Genomic DNA, 18,135 nt, shown 5'->3' with positions numbered 1-18,135 from the left:
AAAAAACCACAACCCCCTAAAACAACAACAACAAAACAAAAAAACAAACAGGCAAAAACCCAACCCAAACACAACCAAAACCAAACCCGGGTTTCCCAAAGAGAGCATCGAGCTGAGCGGATGAGGAGAGGCAGCGCGGCTGCTCCCAGCCCACTCCGCTGCACTTGGGGGAGAGCGGCGGCTGCGGGAGGCGAGAGGGGCAGCGAGTGCGGCCCCGGAGGCGACCCCGCAGCCCTGCCCAGCCAAGAGGGAGCCTCTGCCTGCTTCCTCCGGGCCAAGGTGGGAGCCCTGCCTGTTCCCCCTCAGCCGAGGGGGGGGGGGGGGAGGGGGGGGGGGGGGAAGCCCTGCCTGCTTTCCTGCCCGGGCCAAGGGGGGAGCCCTGCCTGGTTCCCCCTCAGCCGAGGTAGGAGCCCTGCCTTCCTGCCCACCCCAGCCCAAGCGGGAGCCCTGCCTGCCACCTCCCCCCTCCCTCCCTGCCTGCCAAGGTAGGTTCTCTGCCTGCCTGCCTCCCTGCCAAGGTGGGAACTCTGCCTGCCTGCCTGCCTCCCTGCCAAGGTGGGAACTCTGCCTACCCCAGCCAAGGTGGGAGCCCGGCCTGCCCTGCCCTGCCCTGCCCTGCGGCGAGCTCGCTGTCAGCCTTGCGGCGGGGCTCTCCGCGCGGGCTCCTTTAAATTGAGGGCGTTTCGTGTGTCTCGCCGGCTGTTCTCGGGTTTAAAGAGAAAGGGGCCAGAACGAAGCGGGAAGGTGATCTTTGCCCGGTGGCTCTTCGGTGGGGAGTTGGTGCTTTTGTTTCCTTGTTCCCCGTCCTGGGGAGGCTGCAAAAGGGTACGTGGGGAGCAGCACGGCCCGGCTCGGTGGGCACCGCGGGGGTGGCTGCTGCCGCTGGCTGCTTGTGGGGTCGCGGGGCTTTGGTGAGGGTTTTTCCCTCCCGCTCTCTACCGTGGGAGTTTGAAAGCATGGCGGAGGCGGAATGAGAGCGTCCGTGGGTGTGTGGCGGAGATCCACGCGTGGCTCTCCCGGGCCTCACCGCCGTGAGGATGCGGCTGTTGGCGGGCTGCCCCGGGCATCCCGCGGAGGGCCGGGGGCTGCGGCGGGTTTGTTTGGTCCTGCCCCCGAGGGGCAGACCTGGGAGCAGCGCTTCCAGCACTCATGGCAAAGCCATTAGCTCAGCCCGGCTGCGGAGGGGCCCCGAGGAGGACAAACGCATTGGACTCCGCGGCGGGTGAGAGCGGGGCGGGCAAGGAGGGATGGGGGGTGGCTCTTACTCACAGTGCGTTCACCCCTGGCCTCAACCTCTGGTTTATCTTTATGGCTTCTCTAGGCAGCCCTGGGGCGCTGGTGGTGCGAGAGGAGGAGGGCGGGTTTGTGCGGGGCTGCGGCAACGGCGGGCGGAGGCGGCCGAGCTCCGCCGGGCGCTCCCAGCCCCTCCGCCGCCCCCCGGATAGAGAACGGGACCCTTCTTGTGCCAAAAGGCACCCTTGCTTAGCCCAGGGCTCTTGGTTTCCTCTTCAGGCTCTAGATTCAAATCTCCGGGGACGGAGTTTCGCTTTTAAGAAGGCTCTGTTTCTTTGCGAGCGTTCTAGATATAGGGAATGAAGGTTACTGTTATCTGGGATTGCTGTGTGCATCCTGGTGCGGTGGTGACATGTGAGCCTGCTGGCTCTGCACGCTCTGCTGGCTCTTCACTAACGTTCTAGGAGTAAGCAATGAAGGTTGCTGTTATCTGGGATTGCTGTGCATCCCGGTGCAATGGTGACATCCGCTCGCTCTGTATCTTCACTAACGTTCTAGGTGTGAGTAATGAAAGTTGCTGTTTTCCAGGATTGCTGTGTACATCCTGGTGCAGTGGTGTCATCTGAGCCTGCTGGCTCTGCGCGCTCCTGCGGGACTGCAGTTCCTGGGACAGCAGGACACATGCATTGCAGGCTCCCCAGGCTTCAACATACTTCTGACATTACTGTGCAATGAAAAATGAACGAATTATTATCGGTTTTCCCTGTGCATTATGTGTTTTTTGTTTCGTTGCAAAGTGGATGCTGTGCCAAATGTAACAGTTTGATGAGGGTTTTGTGACATGGATTGTGATTTAATAGGAAGTTTCTAAATAGGACATTCCTGAATTTATACTGCATGGTGCCATGAGCCATCTATCAGGATTATATTGCCCTTGTTGGAACCATGGTCAAACTTATGTGAAGGTGGTGAAGTGCTGAGGAGTCAATATTATCCTCAAGTTCTAGCTGCCACTTACTTTATCCTGCTGACTTATTTGGTCACTTTATTTATTTTACCTACGGTCTTATTTAAATTGGCACACTTACTATGCACAGTACTTCTTCAACTCCACTTTACACCTCTCAGTTAAGCTTAACACTAATTTCAGGACAGGATTTAGAAATGGAATATCATAATTAAAAGCAAAGCTGATGATTGGAAGTCAGCTTGTAGTACTGCATAGTGTCCTTACCGCAAGAGACACTTCTACTCCTTGTGAGATGTGATATGTCAGTTTAAATATGTATTTTATTTTCTAACTGGTGGGGGTTGAAACTTTTATACTATTTTTTAATGGCTATTTTGCTTAAGCAATCAGAAAAACATATAGTAACAGCCATGCAAAGAGGAATCAACTTCAGAGGTTTTGGACAGTGTTAGGAATCAGGCTCAGTTTCCAGAAGTTATAATTTTATGAGCAAGTAGATATTGAATGTTCCTAAAGTTTTGCTTTAGGAGCATTCAATTTGTCTGTGTGAGAAAGACTTTCTGCTTTCCTTTTGGTAAGGGAGACATTATCAAGGCAATAAAATTGTTTCTACTAGGCATAGTCCTGAGAATGTCTAGGCTTCCAATGATTAGAACAGATTTTAAAGTGCAGTTAACTTTGTTTTGGTCTGGCCTCAGACCAAGGGCCTTACAGGTATAAAGTATTGGTAAGCTGATGTGCCAGGCTCTCCATCCTCCCCTCAAAGTGCTGCACACACTTGTAGTGTGTATTCATAATGTAAAGGACAAAGGCTTCTTGTGATTAAAACTTACTCTATCAGTGTAGATCACATTTTGATGCAAGCCCTGAAAAATTCTAATTGACTAATGAGTTTCAGATGGTCGTTCCCCTTCAGTGCCCCTCCCCCTGCTCCTAATGTACAGTGTGTTCCAAGTTAATCTGGGAAAACTCAGAAACCTTGGGCTAAATTGGTTGTGGTATAGTTTATAAGGATAATAAAATATCTAGAAAAATTAAATTTCCTCATAAAGATACGCTGCTGCATTTGTCAGCTTATGTTTTATCTGCTTGTTTATAGTAGTGGGCAAAGTTATGATTAGATGTAAGGTACCTGTATGATAATGCAGATAAGAATGACCTGTTGTTTCTTATAGAAGGGAAAGCTCTGCAAATAGCTCTTGGAGAGACAATATGCAAGGTAGTAGCAGAATGACTTTAAAAATGATTGTGTTTGTTTTTATGTATGTAAAAGGGCAAAAGGAGAGTGATTACTCTTCTGTAGTAAACTGGAAATTGAAGGTGGTAAAGACTGACTAAGTAACATCTAACAGTGAGTGGCAAGTCTCTGGGTTTTTTCTTACTGTTTCTTTTAGTCCATTTTTAGCATTTCAAGAAAAGGAGCTTTCACAATTTCATTTGGGAAAGTCATTCCACTGTCTAGCAGATCTCACCATGAGAAACAGTTTCCTGACATTAAAAAATGAAAAGTTTTTAGTTATTTTTGTGGCTCTCAAAGGAAGGCATTCATATATCTTTTTTTCCCCTCTTTCTGCATGTATGTGTGTATATACACATATGTATATATATGTGGAAAAACAGGAGCAATCTTTAGTCTGTGAACTGATATTGCACTCTCCAAATCTGAAAAATATGTCAACACTGAGACAGGAAAACTGAAGTAAGTTTTAAAATGTATTTATCCTTGTTTCTGCCATGTCTATAAAACTGGCACTTGATGATGTGAAGGTGGTGATTGCAATATGAGTCCCAAATTGTGGGCAGCTTCATTTCTACTTGCACAATTATGCATTTTGTTCTGCAGTTCAGTCTGTTTATGAACACTGAATCTTACCCCTTTTTTGCACTCAGCTTGGTGTTGCAGTTAGTGAATGGTGCATGCAGTCCATTTAAACTCCAGTAAAATTTCAAAAGTTCTGTTCTTTTCCATCTGCTTGAGGTGATTAGAGCTAGCAGGGAGATCCAGCAGAGATGCTTGCCAGATACACTCATGAGCTCTGTTCTGGCTTTTGATCCTGTGTCTCCTCTCTTTCCAGGCTGGCTGCTTTCCAGTAGCATTACCTTCTCTCTGAGACAGCAGGAGATTGTCTGTGTTTATGGCTGATACCCCTCTGTTAAAGCCAATGTACAGGCTAGTGCTCAAGTTCCAGTTCCTTCAGAGAAAACCTTGCTGATCTTGTCTAAGTTGTGTCTGTTTCCTCTATCATTGACAGTGAAGCAATTGCACAGTTGTGTGTGTGACGTTTAGTTTCTTCTACAACTGGTGGCTAATGTGCTTCCTCAGTCATGTTATAACAAATTTCATTGCACAAGCTCAAAGCCTGCCTATTTAATCCTGATCAGATTTATGAAAGAGTCTTTGAACCCAGGGTCTGAGGCAAAGTTATGACATCTTCTGTTCCAGTAGTTCCAGCTTTTAAAGCAGCTGGGCCACTGAGCTGGCATATGTGCAGATGTTCAGTCCTGGGTAGCTCTGGTTTGGCTGCCAGCTGCACAGAGCCAGTCACTGACCTTGTCTGCTGGGCAAGAGTGCCTGGGGAGCCAAACCTGATGTCTGTCACAGTGTCCCTTCAGCTCTTATGTCAGCTCTTCTGCAAAGGGCCCATCATGTAGCACCTTTGCATCAGAGGTGATTTGATTGGTCACTGGAGGGAGGTCTGCATTTGCTTTATGATAGATTTTCCCCATCCATAGACACTTTAACTTGTTTTTATTGTTTTCTAACTGAATACAAAGAAGAATGCTTGTTTCACTGGATACTTCACATCTATGCTAATTCTTAAGTCAAGTCATAAAGATCAAGTGACTCAGCAAGACTTCTTCATTCCTGACCTGGAAGGATTTTATGTGGGAGCAAGCTGCAAGAAATGGTTCAAGCCCCTTTTTGGTTGAGAATTAATGCACATTTAATTGGGAACCAGGTTGAAGTGACAGTGAAACTCATGGTGCAGAGAGCCCTGCATAGCCAGCAGCTTCTCAGTGTAAGCTGTTATGCATATATACTGGAACTGGGTGGGTAAATTGGAGTAAAAACTTATTGGTTTACATGATTATCTAGCAGGCTGGAGCACATATATTTTCTTTGTGTGTATATCTATGCATACATGCAAGCTTTTATATATATACAGTTTTTCCTCCCTTTTTATACTTGGTTTAAGAAAATCACAATTTTACAGGTAAGGAGGGTGGTTGGAATAGGAAAGGGAATTGAATCTGGGGATCTGCAACTGAGTGCTTCATTGTGCATCCAGTTTTACTTTCTGGATTAAACAGTCTTTGCCTCCTGTGTGTTTTGAGTACAGTGTATCATTCTTGATTCCTTTTTTCCTACCCGTTAACCTCAACAAAAGCCAGTAGAAACACAGAAGATCACTTGTTTGATTCTCATTGCTTTCACCTGATGATCACTGATAACAATCATCAGATAGTGTAAGGTTACACTGCTGGCAAAATACAAGCAACAAACTGCAATAAACAGATAACTGTAAATGCTCTACTGTAGAGCAAAATAAGAACTTCACTGTTCAGTAGGAGCAAGCAGAGAGAAACAGGACCTTTTAGTGTGTTGAATGTGATACACATTTCTGGGTGTACTGTAAACCATCCCACACTGAATTCTTCATCTAGACAATGAGGCTAAGAATTTGAGACATCCTCCTCTCATTGAGAGGCTGAAAAAAAAGGGTTGTGCTACATAAATATGAACTGTAACAAAACAGGATGAAAAGTAGTCAAAGACTGTTCCTCATCTACATTCTGAATAGTAGGGGGAAGCACTTGCTTTAAAGCATTTAGAGGTAAGTTTTAAAAATGCTTCTGCAAATCAAGTCAGCCTCAACGGTTTACAGAGAGTGCAACATTCTATAAAATATTTATCATGTTTGTGTTGGCTAGTTTTAAACAGCTGTATATATGGTGATTTGATGTTGCTGTTAGAAAATGGTGAGATTAGGAAGCCGAATATTTTTTGGCTCCTTGGTTCATACTTTGTCTGCCAAAAGGAAAAGGATGAAATAGTTGTTGGGGCCAGAGACTTGCCTCAGCTGTGCTGATGTATCCTTAAAAGCTGCTGTCCACCTCTGATGCAAGTTGGTCCATCCCTCTGACCTCACTGAGAAATTGTCAACAAACTTTTCTTCAGTTCACTAAAATATAAGTATATTAAGACATTTTAAGGAAGAGATTTGAATGTATCTGAGTGATGAAACAAGGGCCTGGCCTTCGCCACAGGGAGAATCTTCATACAGATCTTGAAGGAGCTCAGTACTGCATTGATGTAACCTTCACAGAACTCTCGCATTTTGGCTTCTTCCTGGATCCCAGCTACTGTGTGATGAAGTTCTAATAAGTGTGTAAAAAGTACAATTGATGAAGTAGATGAACTATTTATTGAAACTTGGGTACTTCAGTACTGAAGTGTTGTGAAGGCTTAAGTTGAATTTAACAGGTTCAGTAGCAATCAGTGTTTGCATGAAGGATAATTCAGAGCTTGAAAGTTTCTGATGCTTGGAGTTTGTTAACTGGTCTCCAGTATAACTTGTAGAGTTTGTGACAGGAGATACTCTGCTCCTTGGAAGCTGAGTTTTAATTTTTTAATAATTAATTTTAAAAGTCCAAGGTAGGAATTTTTTGGATTTTACTGAAGTGTAGGGCAGTTTTTCAGAAAAGTAGTGGAGAAGTGAAAAATTTTGGGTTTTTTTGGAAATGAAATCAAAGAAAATTTACACAGAGGTAAGGTTGGCTTGTATGTGATTTATCTGTGATTCTTCAGGCTCTTCATCAGTATTAACTTTCTCGTTCCTCAGTCCTCACTCTGCATGTCACTTCACAAATTAGTGCATACATTATTTTCATTCAGGGCTTTATTTCAAGCAGACCTAGTCCCAGTATAGAAATGCATTAATCATTTTCACTTGCTAGAGTGAAAATGATTAATGCATCTCTATTTCTCTATTTCTATCTCATTTTCACCTTCATTTTGTCACCTGTCTGTCTGGCTTTTGTTATCTTTCCAGTTTCTCATTCTGAGGATGTGTCATATGAAAACCACCTTAAACTCAGAATACCCTTCCTGTCTCTCTTTTTTCTTCTTACTTACCAGAGTTACTATGAGACTGAAGCACCCTTTCATCCTCCAAAATCTTTGTTCTCACACTTTGCTTCCCTGAATGAGTCTCAAAAGTTTCTTGGGACTTTACACAGCCTGATTGCTGAGTTAGGTCAATATGAAATATACTTAAAGACAATGCTGTATTTTAGAGACAAACTGAAATAACATCCCTATTCCCCCAATTCTCTACTCTGCACTTCCACAGAAACAAGCCTGAAATGTAAATACACTGCAGTGCTTCTTCCACAGACACTTGTGGAAACCCAGACAGCTTCCATATAGCTGTTTAAGAAGCCTTCCTTCTTTTTTATCTTGTCTTAAAGAGATGTATCTTTGAGACCCTAGAATTCCTTCAGCCCCACCAGTGTCAGCAGCCTGTATTGTGCCTGGATGACTGTCAGCCATCTCATAATGTTGGGGATTAATTAACCCCAGGTTTCCATAGAGCACTTCATATCCCTGGTCCTGGAAGTGATGAAGTGGGGTGAAAGAAAAGGGTATTGCCTGTTGTTTTCTTCTTCATAACCCAGCTTAGTGTGTGTGTGCCAATTTTTGCCCTTCTAGCAGGGCACATCCTGTGTAGAGTTTCCTGATTAATATTGCTCTGAGCATCCATGAAATATAAATAACAGTATATTTGGGTTGAAAGGCACCTCCAAGTGTCATCTAGTCTAACTCCCTCCACAAAGCATGTATGAAATGTGAAATTCTTCCCAGTGAAGAGGTGCAGGGTATAACTGGTTCCTTTAGTGAAATAGTTCTGCTTTTTCTGTTGTGTTTTTCCAATTTGTATGTAAAGAGAAACAAATCGCAGGATTTTCCCAAATATTTAGATACATACACTCAGGAACAAGAATTCTCTCTCTTTTTTTTTTTTCTTTTTTTTTTTTTTTTTGCATTTTTTGCATTTTACCACTATCATTGCAATGGTAATTCAAGAGACAAAAACTTCTTCTGGCTCTCACTGTATCAGTGGAGGTTATAGGCCCCAAAAAATGGTCAAAATAATTTGAAGGCTCTTTCTGGAAAGCAAGTTTGTGATAGATCCTTGATCTTTCCCCTATAATCTTTGATGACAACTGGTGTCAGTTATCTGTCTTGCCTGTGTTTCTATCCAAAATGATTTGAAAGAGTAATTTATGTGGTTCTGAGTAACGTAGAGAAACTTTAAATATGTTGTCATTGAAATTCCTTAGCTGTTGGTAGCTTCTAGTCTGAATCAATCTATTTTGAGAGTGACAGTCCTGACTGATTTTTGCAGAGCTAACAGTCCAAGTCTTTTCCCTCCCCTCCCTTGCAGCCTGCCCTAAATGAACAGATATTATTTGAATTTAATTAACCCGGAAGCCATAAATCCAAGCTGACATTTTTACAAAGTCAGTTTCACAACAGAGCTGTGCATGAGTTAAGTACTTTAGTCTGCTTTAAAATGCTCTGCCTTCAAAGAAACTTTGATACATAAGGATTTTTTTTTGTTAGAAAAATGTAAAATCTACTCATAATTCAGAAATATGTGTTTATAGAAGAGAATAAATTTTTTTTATGTATGTTTTTGCTTCTCCCTCACTGAAAAAAAGTTGTCTAATTTCAATAAGAAGTATATTTGTAGTGATAGCTGCGCCTATCACAAGGGCAAGCTAAACTTCAGGACTTAGGGTGAGGTGTTGTCAAAAAGAGCTTATGCAGACTTTTTTGCAAACACGGAGTTTATTTACACAGAGTAGGTTAAAAATGCTGAAGTATTTTAATACAAGTATTAAGATATTCCAAATACGATTACATACATTAGGAAAAGTCAGTTACATCACAATTTTATGGAAAGGCAATTAAATTTTTATTTTTATTTTTTTTTACATTTAGTAAATATTGTCTCTTGACATAGAAATTGGTTTCAGTATTTTTGTTATTCAGGCCACAATGGATAGTATAATAAATTGTTCTTTTTTTCTGCTGTTGTTTTTATGGTCACAAATATCTCTTACCTGGTATGAAAGGTATGCAAAGGACAGAAGGAAAGTGTTTGCAGGTTCATAAATTGAAGGCAGTTGACATGTCTTAGTACAATTGGTGTGGAGAATAGGCAAAGGACTCTTCCTTGTGGGTCTCACATTCACTTAATGTCTTTCTGGTGCCACCTGTCCAAGAGCTTGTGTGGTGGTGTTTGAGGGTCCCCAGGACGAGAAAGAAATGAGAATCTTGACTCCATGTTTCAGAAGGCTGATTTATTATTTTATGATATATATTATATTAAAGAAAATGATATATTAAACTATACTAAAGAAAGAGAAAGGAGACATCAGAAGGCTTAACAAGAATGAGTAATAAAAACCCATGACAGACTCAGAGAGTCCGACACAGCTGGCTGTCATTGGCCATTAATTAAAAACAATTCACATGAAACCAATCAAAGATGCACCTGTTGGTAAAACCATCTCCAGACCACATTCCACAGCCATCAGATAATTATTGTTTACATTTTGTTTCTGAGGCCTCTCAGCTTCTCAGGAGAAAAATCCTAGCGAAAGGATTTTCATAAAATATATCAGTGACAACCTTATGTCTACTGGTTGGGGTAGGCTACAGCCTACCAGGCAAGGAAGTATTTCAGCTCACTGCTACAATTGCTTCAAGATTCTTTCAGAGAGGGAAAAATAACCTTGCACACTTCTGCCCCAGGTGGAGAACTAGCCCTTGAGGCACAGAGATAGCTCCAGCAGTGGCTCCTGTGACTGCCAATGTTTAACACATCATGTGTTCAAAATTAGTTGTCTTACCTGAGAAGTTTCAGTAAGTCATCACTGAAGCAGAGGAAAATTTGGGAAGTGGCAAGTGAGTGACCAACACTAGCTGTTCTGCTGCTTTCTTAACAAATGATGCTATTGAGTCAATATATTCAGTGTAGTTTTTCCTTGAATAATTTTGAAGCTGTAGAATAGACTGTTTCCATTTAGTTACAGCATTTATTAATTGTTGATAAGTTTGCTGTAGGAGCACAATTTGGTTGTTGCCATGTTTTTCCTGGGCATAGTCCAAAAATCTCTGAAGCTCTCCAGTTAATCTGAATTGGTATTGGGTGTTGGGTCAGGCATCATAGTGAGTTTTTAGCTTTGTGCAAAATGTTTATTTTAATTTGATTTTAATAATTCCTTACAGAACATTTTGTTGTGTTGGCAGCATGTAGCTTGGTGAGTACAAATGAGGTTAACATTTGTCTGTATGATTTAATCACTTACCAAAAAAAAATCCTTTAACAAAACAAAGTTTTGGTCACTGGTGTGTGTGACCATGTGTTAGATCCACCTCTGTTTGTCTGATATCTGACTTCTTAGGCACATGATTAATGTTGTCATGATTGAATCACAGAATGGTTGGAAGGGACCTTAAAGACACCTCATTCCAGCCCCTTCCCTACCATGGCAGGGACACCTTCCATTGGACCAGCATGCTCAAAGACCTGTCCAACCTGGCCTTGAACACTTCCAGAGATGGGCATTATATTCTGGTTGGGATTATTTTCTACAATTCTAAAAATGGCGCACGTGAGACTTTAATTGGTATAATGAAGAACTATTTTCTTATTTTTTTCCTTTTTACATAATTTTGTGAACAGGGGACGAGAGGATAAGTCATGTGCACTACCCTGAGCCCGAAGGCACGAGGGCCTGGCCTCTCCGACATGCACCAGTACAGTCAGTGGCTTGCCAGCAGACATGAGGCCAACTTGCTGCCAATGAAGGAGGATTTGGCCCTCTGGCTCACAAACCTACTGGGTAAGATACAGCAAGATGGAATGCACCTACTGGGCAGTGTGAGAGCTCCTTTCACTGTTAGCTGGGGATTCAGATTTCTTTGTGTTTCAAAAATAAAGTTATGATTACGTAGCTACCGTCATGTAACACAAATATTAGCAAGGTCAGAAAAGCTGAGGACTCATTTGCCTCCATTGTGTTTCTGTGAGTAGCATAACTGAACATTATACATTCTGTGTTTAGCTTTCTTTCAAATTTCCTTTTTTTTTTGGCATGTATTTTCTGTACCTGTACCACTAAGCTGAATAATACTAATTGCTGCCTTCACCTATGTCTTCCATTTTTATTGATAGGCCTCCTGCAGAGTATGGTGTAGTGAGTGTTTTGAGCAGAAACCATTTAATAACTCTTTTCTGACCAAGTGGTCAAGTAATTATAATTGCTGCCCAAGGCAATGCATGCTGAGACTTGTGATAGCCTGTGCATAGAGGGGTTTGACCTAGCATAGCTGGGACCTAGAGATTTACTGGTGTGCATCTTGGTGTGTGAAGACAAAGCTTGCTGTTTCCAGAAGAGGATGCAAACCAAAATTGAGGGGGAAAAATCAGGTACATATAAAAAGAGCAAATGAGATTGTTCCTGGCAAGAAGGAAAGAGATGTGCAAATTATTCAAGAAGGTGGAATTTAGAAATTATGAGCTAGGAAATAGTATGTTGTTTCCTGAGAACACTCAGGGAAAATATTTTTTATGTGATCTCTGTAAATACAGAGGCTACTACCAAAGAAATAGATGACTTAGAGAATACCTCATTAAATAAAGAGAAGAAAAATATTTCAGAAGCTATGTTTACATGAAACTTTAGTTGATGGGATTTTGGAAGAAAATTTGGTGTGCATGGTTTTGGAGGATTTATTTAATTTAAAAAAAATTCTGAAAATCTGTTCTGGTGAGATGTGGGAAGTGTCTTGTCATGGCAAATGCTGTAGTTAAACCATCTCAGTGATACCATACAGTAACAGAGTATATCCAGTGTCTTTCATCAGCACATTCTATATTGCTTTATTTCCTCTTTTTTAAGAGAAAGAAAAGGAAATATCGGTTATGTTATGACAGATGTGATCAATAAGCACAATGTCAATAGAACACAATATCTTGCAGGTTTACAATACCTATTTTTAAGTTGAGTTATGAATCCACAACTGGAAAAGTGGCAGGTGTTTTAAATTATTTATTTGTATGGTACTTCCATTTAAATTAATGTGTTTTGAATATAAAATTGTCTATACAAAACCAGAACAAAATTCAGAACTTTTCATTCCAATTATCTCAAGACAGTAATCCAAGTGACTGGTTTTTGAATTGGAAGCAGCACATTCCATTAAGGATTAAATATATTGTTTAAATGTTTTGAACAATGAAGTTTTAGTGATCCACTCAAGAACAAATAGAAGATTGCTTGCAGTTTGTAACAGAGTTCTCCCAGTGATAAGTTTAGGAATGAGGTCACTCTTTGAGCAAGAAAGTAGCAACCAGCAGGAGGTTCTGAAATGCCAACTGTAATTAAATATCTGATTTTTCATATGGACACCAAGTTCTGCACTGCAGGACTAAATGGGCACAACCTTCTTTTAATTAAGCAGTGTATACAGTTCATTTGCTTAATGCATTCCCCCACACCTTCTTGCACCAAGCTCTCCTTTTCTCAGCGTTTGTGCTGATGAATTGAAATTATAGTGTTTTGTTAGAGTGCTTTGAATCCCTATGTAGACATTGTTATTCAAATTAATAATTCAATCAAATTAAAATTCACATTCAAAATAAATGAGGTGTGAATTAAAATAATTATTCATAAGACTATATTAACTCAGAATTCAAATTTTGTTTAATTACTGCATAATTTGGATAAACTTTAAATAGAGAAGATATGTGTGAGGATGCTGCTGTACAGTAAAATAGCATGCATTTTTCAGCATCCAAAAGGATAGAAGAATATGGAAGGCTTTTTTTCTTTGTTTTGGGATTTTTCCTGTGTATGTGGAAGAAGCAATGTATTTTGAATTAATGGTCAGTAGATCTTTACATGCATAGATATGCAAGTAACATGGAGCAGATAATACTGTGTGTATCCACGTCCTAGCTTGCTCTGTCTGTGACTTCTGTGGCTTCATGTGAGTGGCCTTCTTGCAGTTTTCATGCAATAAGATTCCTCAATTCATAAAGGAAATTAATATGCATTTAATTTAATTTTTGCTGGTTTGTTTCATTTATATTTTGTCATTCATCTGTACTAGGACTCAACAAGGACACATAATATTTTCAAATAAATATAGATTTAAAAAATAGTATTTTAGGCAAAGACAGGGCTGAAACTCTTTGAGGTAGTTTGATCAAGGCATGGTTTTTTAGGAGATTTTTTTGGAGAGACAGTTATGTTCTGTACACTGTTACTGGAAGTTGGAATGGTGTTGGTTTTGCAGCAGCATAGCCTGATGCGGGTTCAAAACCAAGCTGGGAAACATTATTGGGATGTTGCACTTTATAATAGGAATGAAGTGCTTTGATATCAGATAGAAAGCAGGAATAGCTAGAATTTGACCTTTCCCAATTGATAAATTAGAAAAGTGAGATACATGGTGCAGCTGGAAAATAACATTGGAAGAATTTTTAATCCTGAGACTTTGCATCTTTAATTTAGCATGGACATTGTTGTGGGGGTTTTTGTTTAGTAATCACCAGTACTTTTGTGTGCACTTTGCTAATTATTTTTTGGAACCATGTCAGAGAAACTCAGAGCTTCTGAGAGGACAGTTCATCTTTACAGCTCCATTGCTGAATAGATTTTAGCTGTCTGGGGGATGGAAAAAGGACATTGCAGATGAAATCCATGTGTCAGATAGGATTAACTCATATGCTATTGTACCTTAGAGCATTTTCAAAGCGGGACATGTCAGTGTTGTGGTTTGTCTGCTGGAAAGGAAGATGGTAGCCATGGATGTTGTGTCTCCTGTCCTTGCTTCACTCTGTTGAGCTTTGGTGTCTCAGTCAAGAGTGGCAGTGACAAAGATAACAAGATGTGTTAATCTAGCTGATTTACAAGTCATAATGATCTCTGAGCCTTGTTTCTATTAGGTATAGAGCTGGTGAAGCATTTGGGAATGCTTTCACTTCTGACAAACTCCAAATTTGGTAGATTGTATGTATACTTCAGTAGAATGTTCTTGTGGACACTGAAAAAGTTATATTCCACCCTGAGCAAGCTGCATATGGGAATTAGCACACTTGGGCCACAGAACTCTTCTAGTAGAGGCAAAATGACAATTTGAAAGATTTGCTTGTCTGCTTTACTCTCTAGTAAAGCAGAAGCAGAATGGCTGACATGAGGAGGAGAGGGCCTCCTCGCCAGCCTGTAGTTTAGGACAGGTACAGAGAGATGGTTTCCCTTTTTCGTCTTGGGCAGTTTTGTGGACCTCTAATCTTTTTCCCCATTCCCAGAGGTTATTTACAAGCTGCTGAGGGTTATATTGTCTTTTTATTCCATCCAGCTTCATTTAGCACATGGGACTGACTACACCTCAGGCATATGTTGGGTTCCAAGGTTTCAGTCCTGAGCCCTGTTAACAGAAGAGGGCTTCAGAAGCTCATAGCTGAGGGGCCAGGGAATGCAAGATGCTGAGAAATTGGACATGTAAATATTGAACATTGTTTGATGCATGTAAAAGTTGCTTGGGTGCAAAAGTGAAGGAGGCTTGGAGGAAAGGAACAGAGGTGAGGATTTTAGGAGAGGCATCAAGCTGAAGACAAGGCTAAGTATTTGAAGGAGGTGTATAGTTTGAAGTTGGAGAATGATGAGTCTTCTGCAAGAAAACTGTCTTTCTTTGATTCTGAATTAAATCTGTGTCAGCTTAGTGTTCTTGCTCACCTTGTTGCCTAAGAGCATTCTGTAACAGAATGTGTATTTTCAACTTCAGTTTGTTCAGATTGATCCAGTGGGAAATACAGGTTTTAATTGTCTGAATATCAAGATATTCACAGTACTGATACCTCCAGTGATTCTACTGGCACTGATATAGTTTTTTACTTAGTTGAGTTGCTTTATAATTTTTTTATTATCAGCACGCATTTGAAATTTTTTATGTCCCATTTCAAGTAAGTAATAATGTCTCAATGCTTTCAAAATTATTTCTCCTACTCTCAATTATTGTAGGCAACAGAGCAGTCTTATCAGAAAAGAACCAGCTTTGTATATGCATAGTCATTGGCCTTGGTTTTCTTTATTTTTATCACATTTTGTTTTCTTGCATTTATATGCCATGTGAATTGAGAGGGTCAGGAGCAATTGTTTCAGTAGGGCCTCAGTATTGTAGATGTTTCAGAGATTTACTTGAGTGAAATATTTCTATTTGTAAACTACTAGTATTGTGTTACCACACAAAATATGCAATTAAAATAGTCCATCAGCAAGTTGTGAGGCTGGAGTCAGTCTTGCCCTGTAGTTATTACCCCAAGTGTGATAGAGGAATTGACTAGAATTGGGTACCTGGGTCTTTAGGTCCATCTCTTCTTCTGAATGTCTGAGACCTGAAATGAAAACTTTATCTTCAACCTCTTGGGCACACACGCAAGACATGAACTCTCCCATTATTTTTTCATGGACCTCCAGTCTGGTTTTATGGGGTCCCCCAGCACTGGGTGACCTTACAGATAGTTGCTCACAGTTTCCAAGTGGTTCAGGTGCATCTGTTTGACTTTTTGAGGGGACTTTTTCTGGTGGTTGTGGTAAAAGAGGGGGTAGGAAGCCCTTAAGAGGTTTCTGAAATCCTTCGTATTCCTGGATTTTCTTCTCATACTTGCAGTGTTGTTTTTTTATTATACTTGATGTTATTACTATTCTATAAAAACATTGCAACTGCTTTCTGGTAATTGTAGGGGGAGTTGTACATTTTTAATGGAGTTTGATGTTTTTTCCACACAAATACATGGAGCGGTTTTTTTCCTCAGGTTATGAACATTACTCTTACTTGAATCAATACATTTCTACTGTTTAATATGTCAGCATGTCTGTTTCAGCAAAGAAATGCCACCTTATGAAGCCATAAAATACAGTGAACTGAAAGCTGACACCTAATATACTTTTCATTGGAGACAGATGTTCAATGCAAAACTCATTCTTTCAGATTTCATAAAGGCAAATAGAACTCAAATAATCCAGTTTAGTGTACAATATGCAGTGACCAAACTGCTAATGCAATTCAGCATTTAAAATAATATAAATATATTGTTCAATAGCAGAAGAAGATAACCAATTTTTTTTAGATCTTTCTAAAAAGAAAATATCGATAAATGAGTTTTAAGGGTTTTATAACATTCAATTATTATGAAATGATGCATCTGTATATCATAGAACAGAAGAGTTATGTAGAATGTGGGGGGGTTTGCTTGTGTTTGTGAGAAAATTATGTGTTGCAAAACAAAATAAAAATTTGTAGTCTGTTAAAGATACTTGAAATAAATTTTTTAGAAGAGGAGTGTATTATAAAAATTAATACTCAAGCAGTTCCTGAAGCATAGTTATTTTTAAAATTTAGCTTTCTAGTGGCTTTAGAGCATTTTATAAAAATGCTGATGGGGCAAATGGGAAAATATGTAGGCTAGAATGGTGGCAAAGTCTTTTGAGATGCTGAGCTGTTCAGGTTTTTTATGTCTGGGCTATTATAGTTTCATTCCTGGCTTCATTTAATCTGGAGATATGGCAAAAATATTATCAGTTAGGCATAAGCTAACTGCCTGTCTGCAGTGCTGCTACTGCTCTTTTGCCTGGAGAAGTCATTTATGCATACAGGAGCAATAAAGTGGGCTACATGGCAAACAAAATCAAGTGGGAATAAAACAGAAAATCTTCATGTTAAAAAGATATTTCTGAAGTAAAATGTGATAGACAAAAACAAGGTTAGCTTCAATGAAAAACAGAAGTGTGCTGTATCTGAAGATGGTTTGCTGCAACAATCTTTATAATTTTTATCTTAACCTACCAAACTGGTTTTGCCCAAAAGATGCTAAAGTATCTCAAAGTTTTCAGACAAAGGCCTAGAAAAGCCAGCTTTCCTATAGCATTTTTAAATCTTACTGCTTTATAATGCTGCTATATTCAGTATTGTGACATGGAGTATCAGGTTACAGTTTATCAGCAAGAAATTCAGTACTAATGCATATACTTCATTTTTGTTACTTTTGGATGTTATTTTTTCCCCTCTCTTCTTAGCAAAAAGATATGGGAAAGCTTCACTTTTCCTATATTGCTTGACAAGAAATTGCAGTGAACCTGTTCTAAATAGATTAATATTTTCAGTTTACAGACATCTCATGGAAGCAGGAGTGGATGTGGATGGGATGAGAAAGCAGTCTCACTTCAGTTTTTAAATATTCTTCTTTTTTCTTTTTTGGCACATTAGACCGTTGTTGCTAATGCATGCTGTGCAACAGCCTATGAAAAATTAGTTAGTAGTGTTATTTCCTAAATGGCATATTTAAATACTGGAGGAAAAAAAATGCTGTCATCAAGGAATAATTCTTGTTCTTCCAATTATCTTCTCTTGATATGAGTGAAAGTTAAAAGGGCTGAAAATACAGCAGTTCATCAACATAGTGTCCAAAGTAAAGGGAAATATTTCAGTAGGAATGTGAAAATGAAAAACCTTCAATAGGAAATAGGAATATTTTTACTGAAGATTATGTTAAGATCCTGGAAGTTTATTCTGGTATGGTAAATAATTCCCTTCCCATCTGGGGTCAGCATGCAATCTTCTCAAGGCTCATGTGATCTCGTCTTCCAGGGGGATGTGATTTCATTGTTATGCAAACTTGTCTGGGCAGCTATAGAAGAGGGGACAGTTCCTGGCAGCTGAAGTAATGCCATATAGTCTGATATGAGAATTGATATAGTTTAAAAGCAGGGTATTTTAGGTTTGTTCTTTTAGTGAAAATTTTGATCTGTGTGGCAAGTAGATGTATAACATGAAGTTTTACTCTCCATTA

General features: G+C 40.0%; 1 protein-coding gene across 1 annotated transcript in view; it reads left to right on the top strand.

Annotated features, from left to right (window-relative positions):
• The first annotated feature begins 619 nt into the window (after positions 1-619).
• Positions 620-18,135, top strand: part of GAS2 (growth arrest specific 2) — a 91,400-nt gene continuing 73,884 nt past the window's right edge. Inside the window, exons 1-2 of the mRNA XM_054634865.2 lie at positions 620-825; positions 10,963-11,122. Of these exons, the coding sequence (XP_054490840.1) occupies positions 10,981-11,122 (142 nt within the window). The 5' untranslated portion in view covers positions 620-825; positions 10,963-10,980. The remainder of the gene's footprint in view (positions 826-10,962; positions 11,123-18,135) is intronic.

Source organism: Agelaius phoeniceus, chromosome 6 (assembly GCF_051311805.1).
Source record: "Agelaius phoeniceus isolate bAgePho1 chromosome 6, bAgePho1.hap1, whole genome shotgun sequence".
Classification (NCBI taxonomy): domain Eukaryota; kingdom Metazoa; phylum Chordata; class Aves; order Passeriformes; family Icteridae; genus Agelaius; species Agelaius phoeniceus.
The sequence above is the reverse complement of the archived record's forward strand: the minus strand, read 5'-3'. Positions and strand labels throughout refer to the sequence as shown.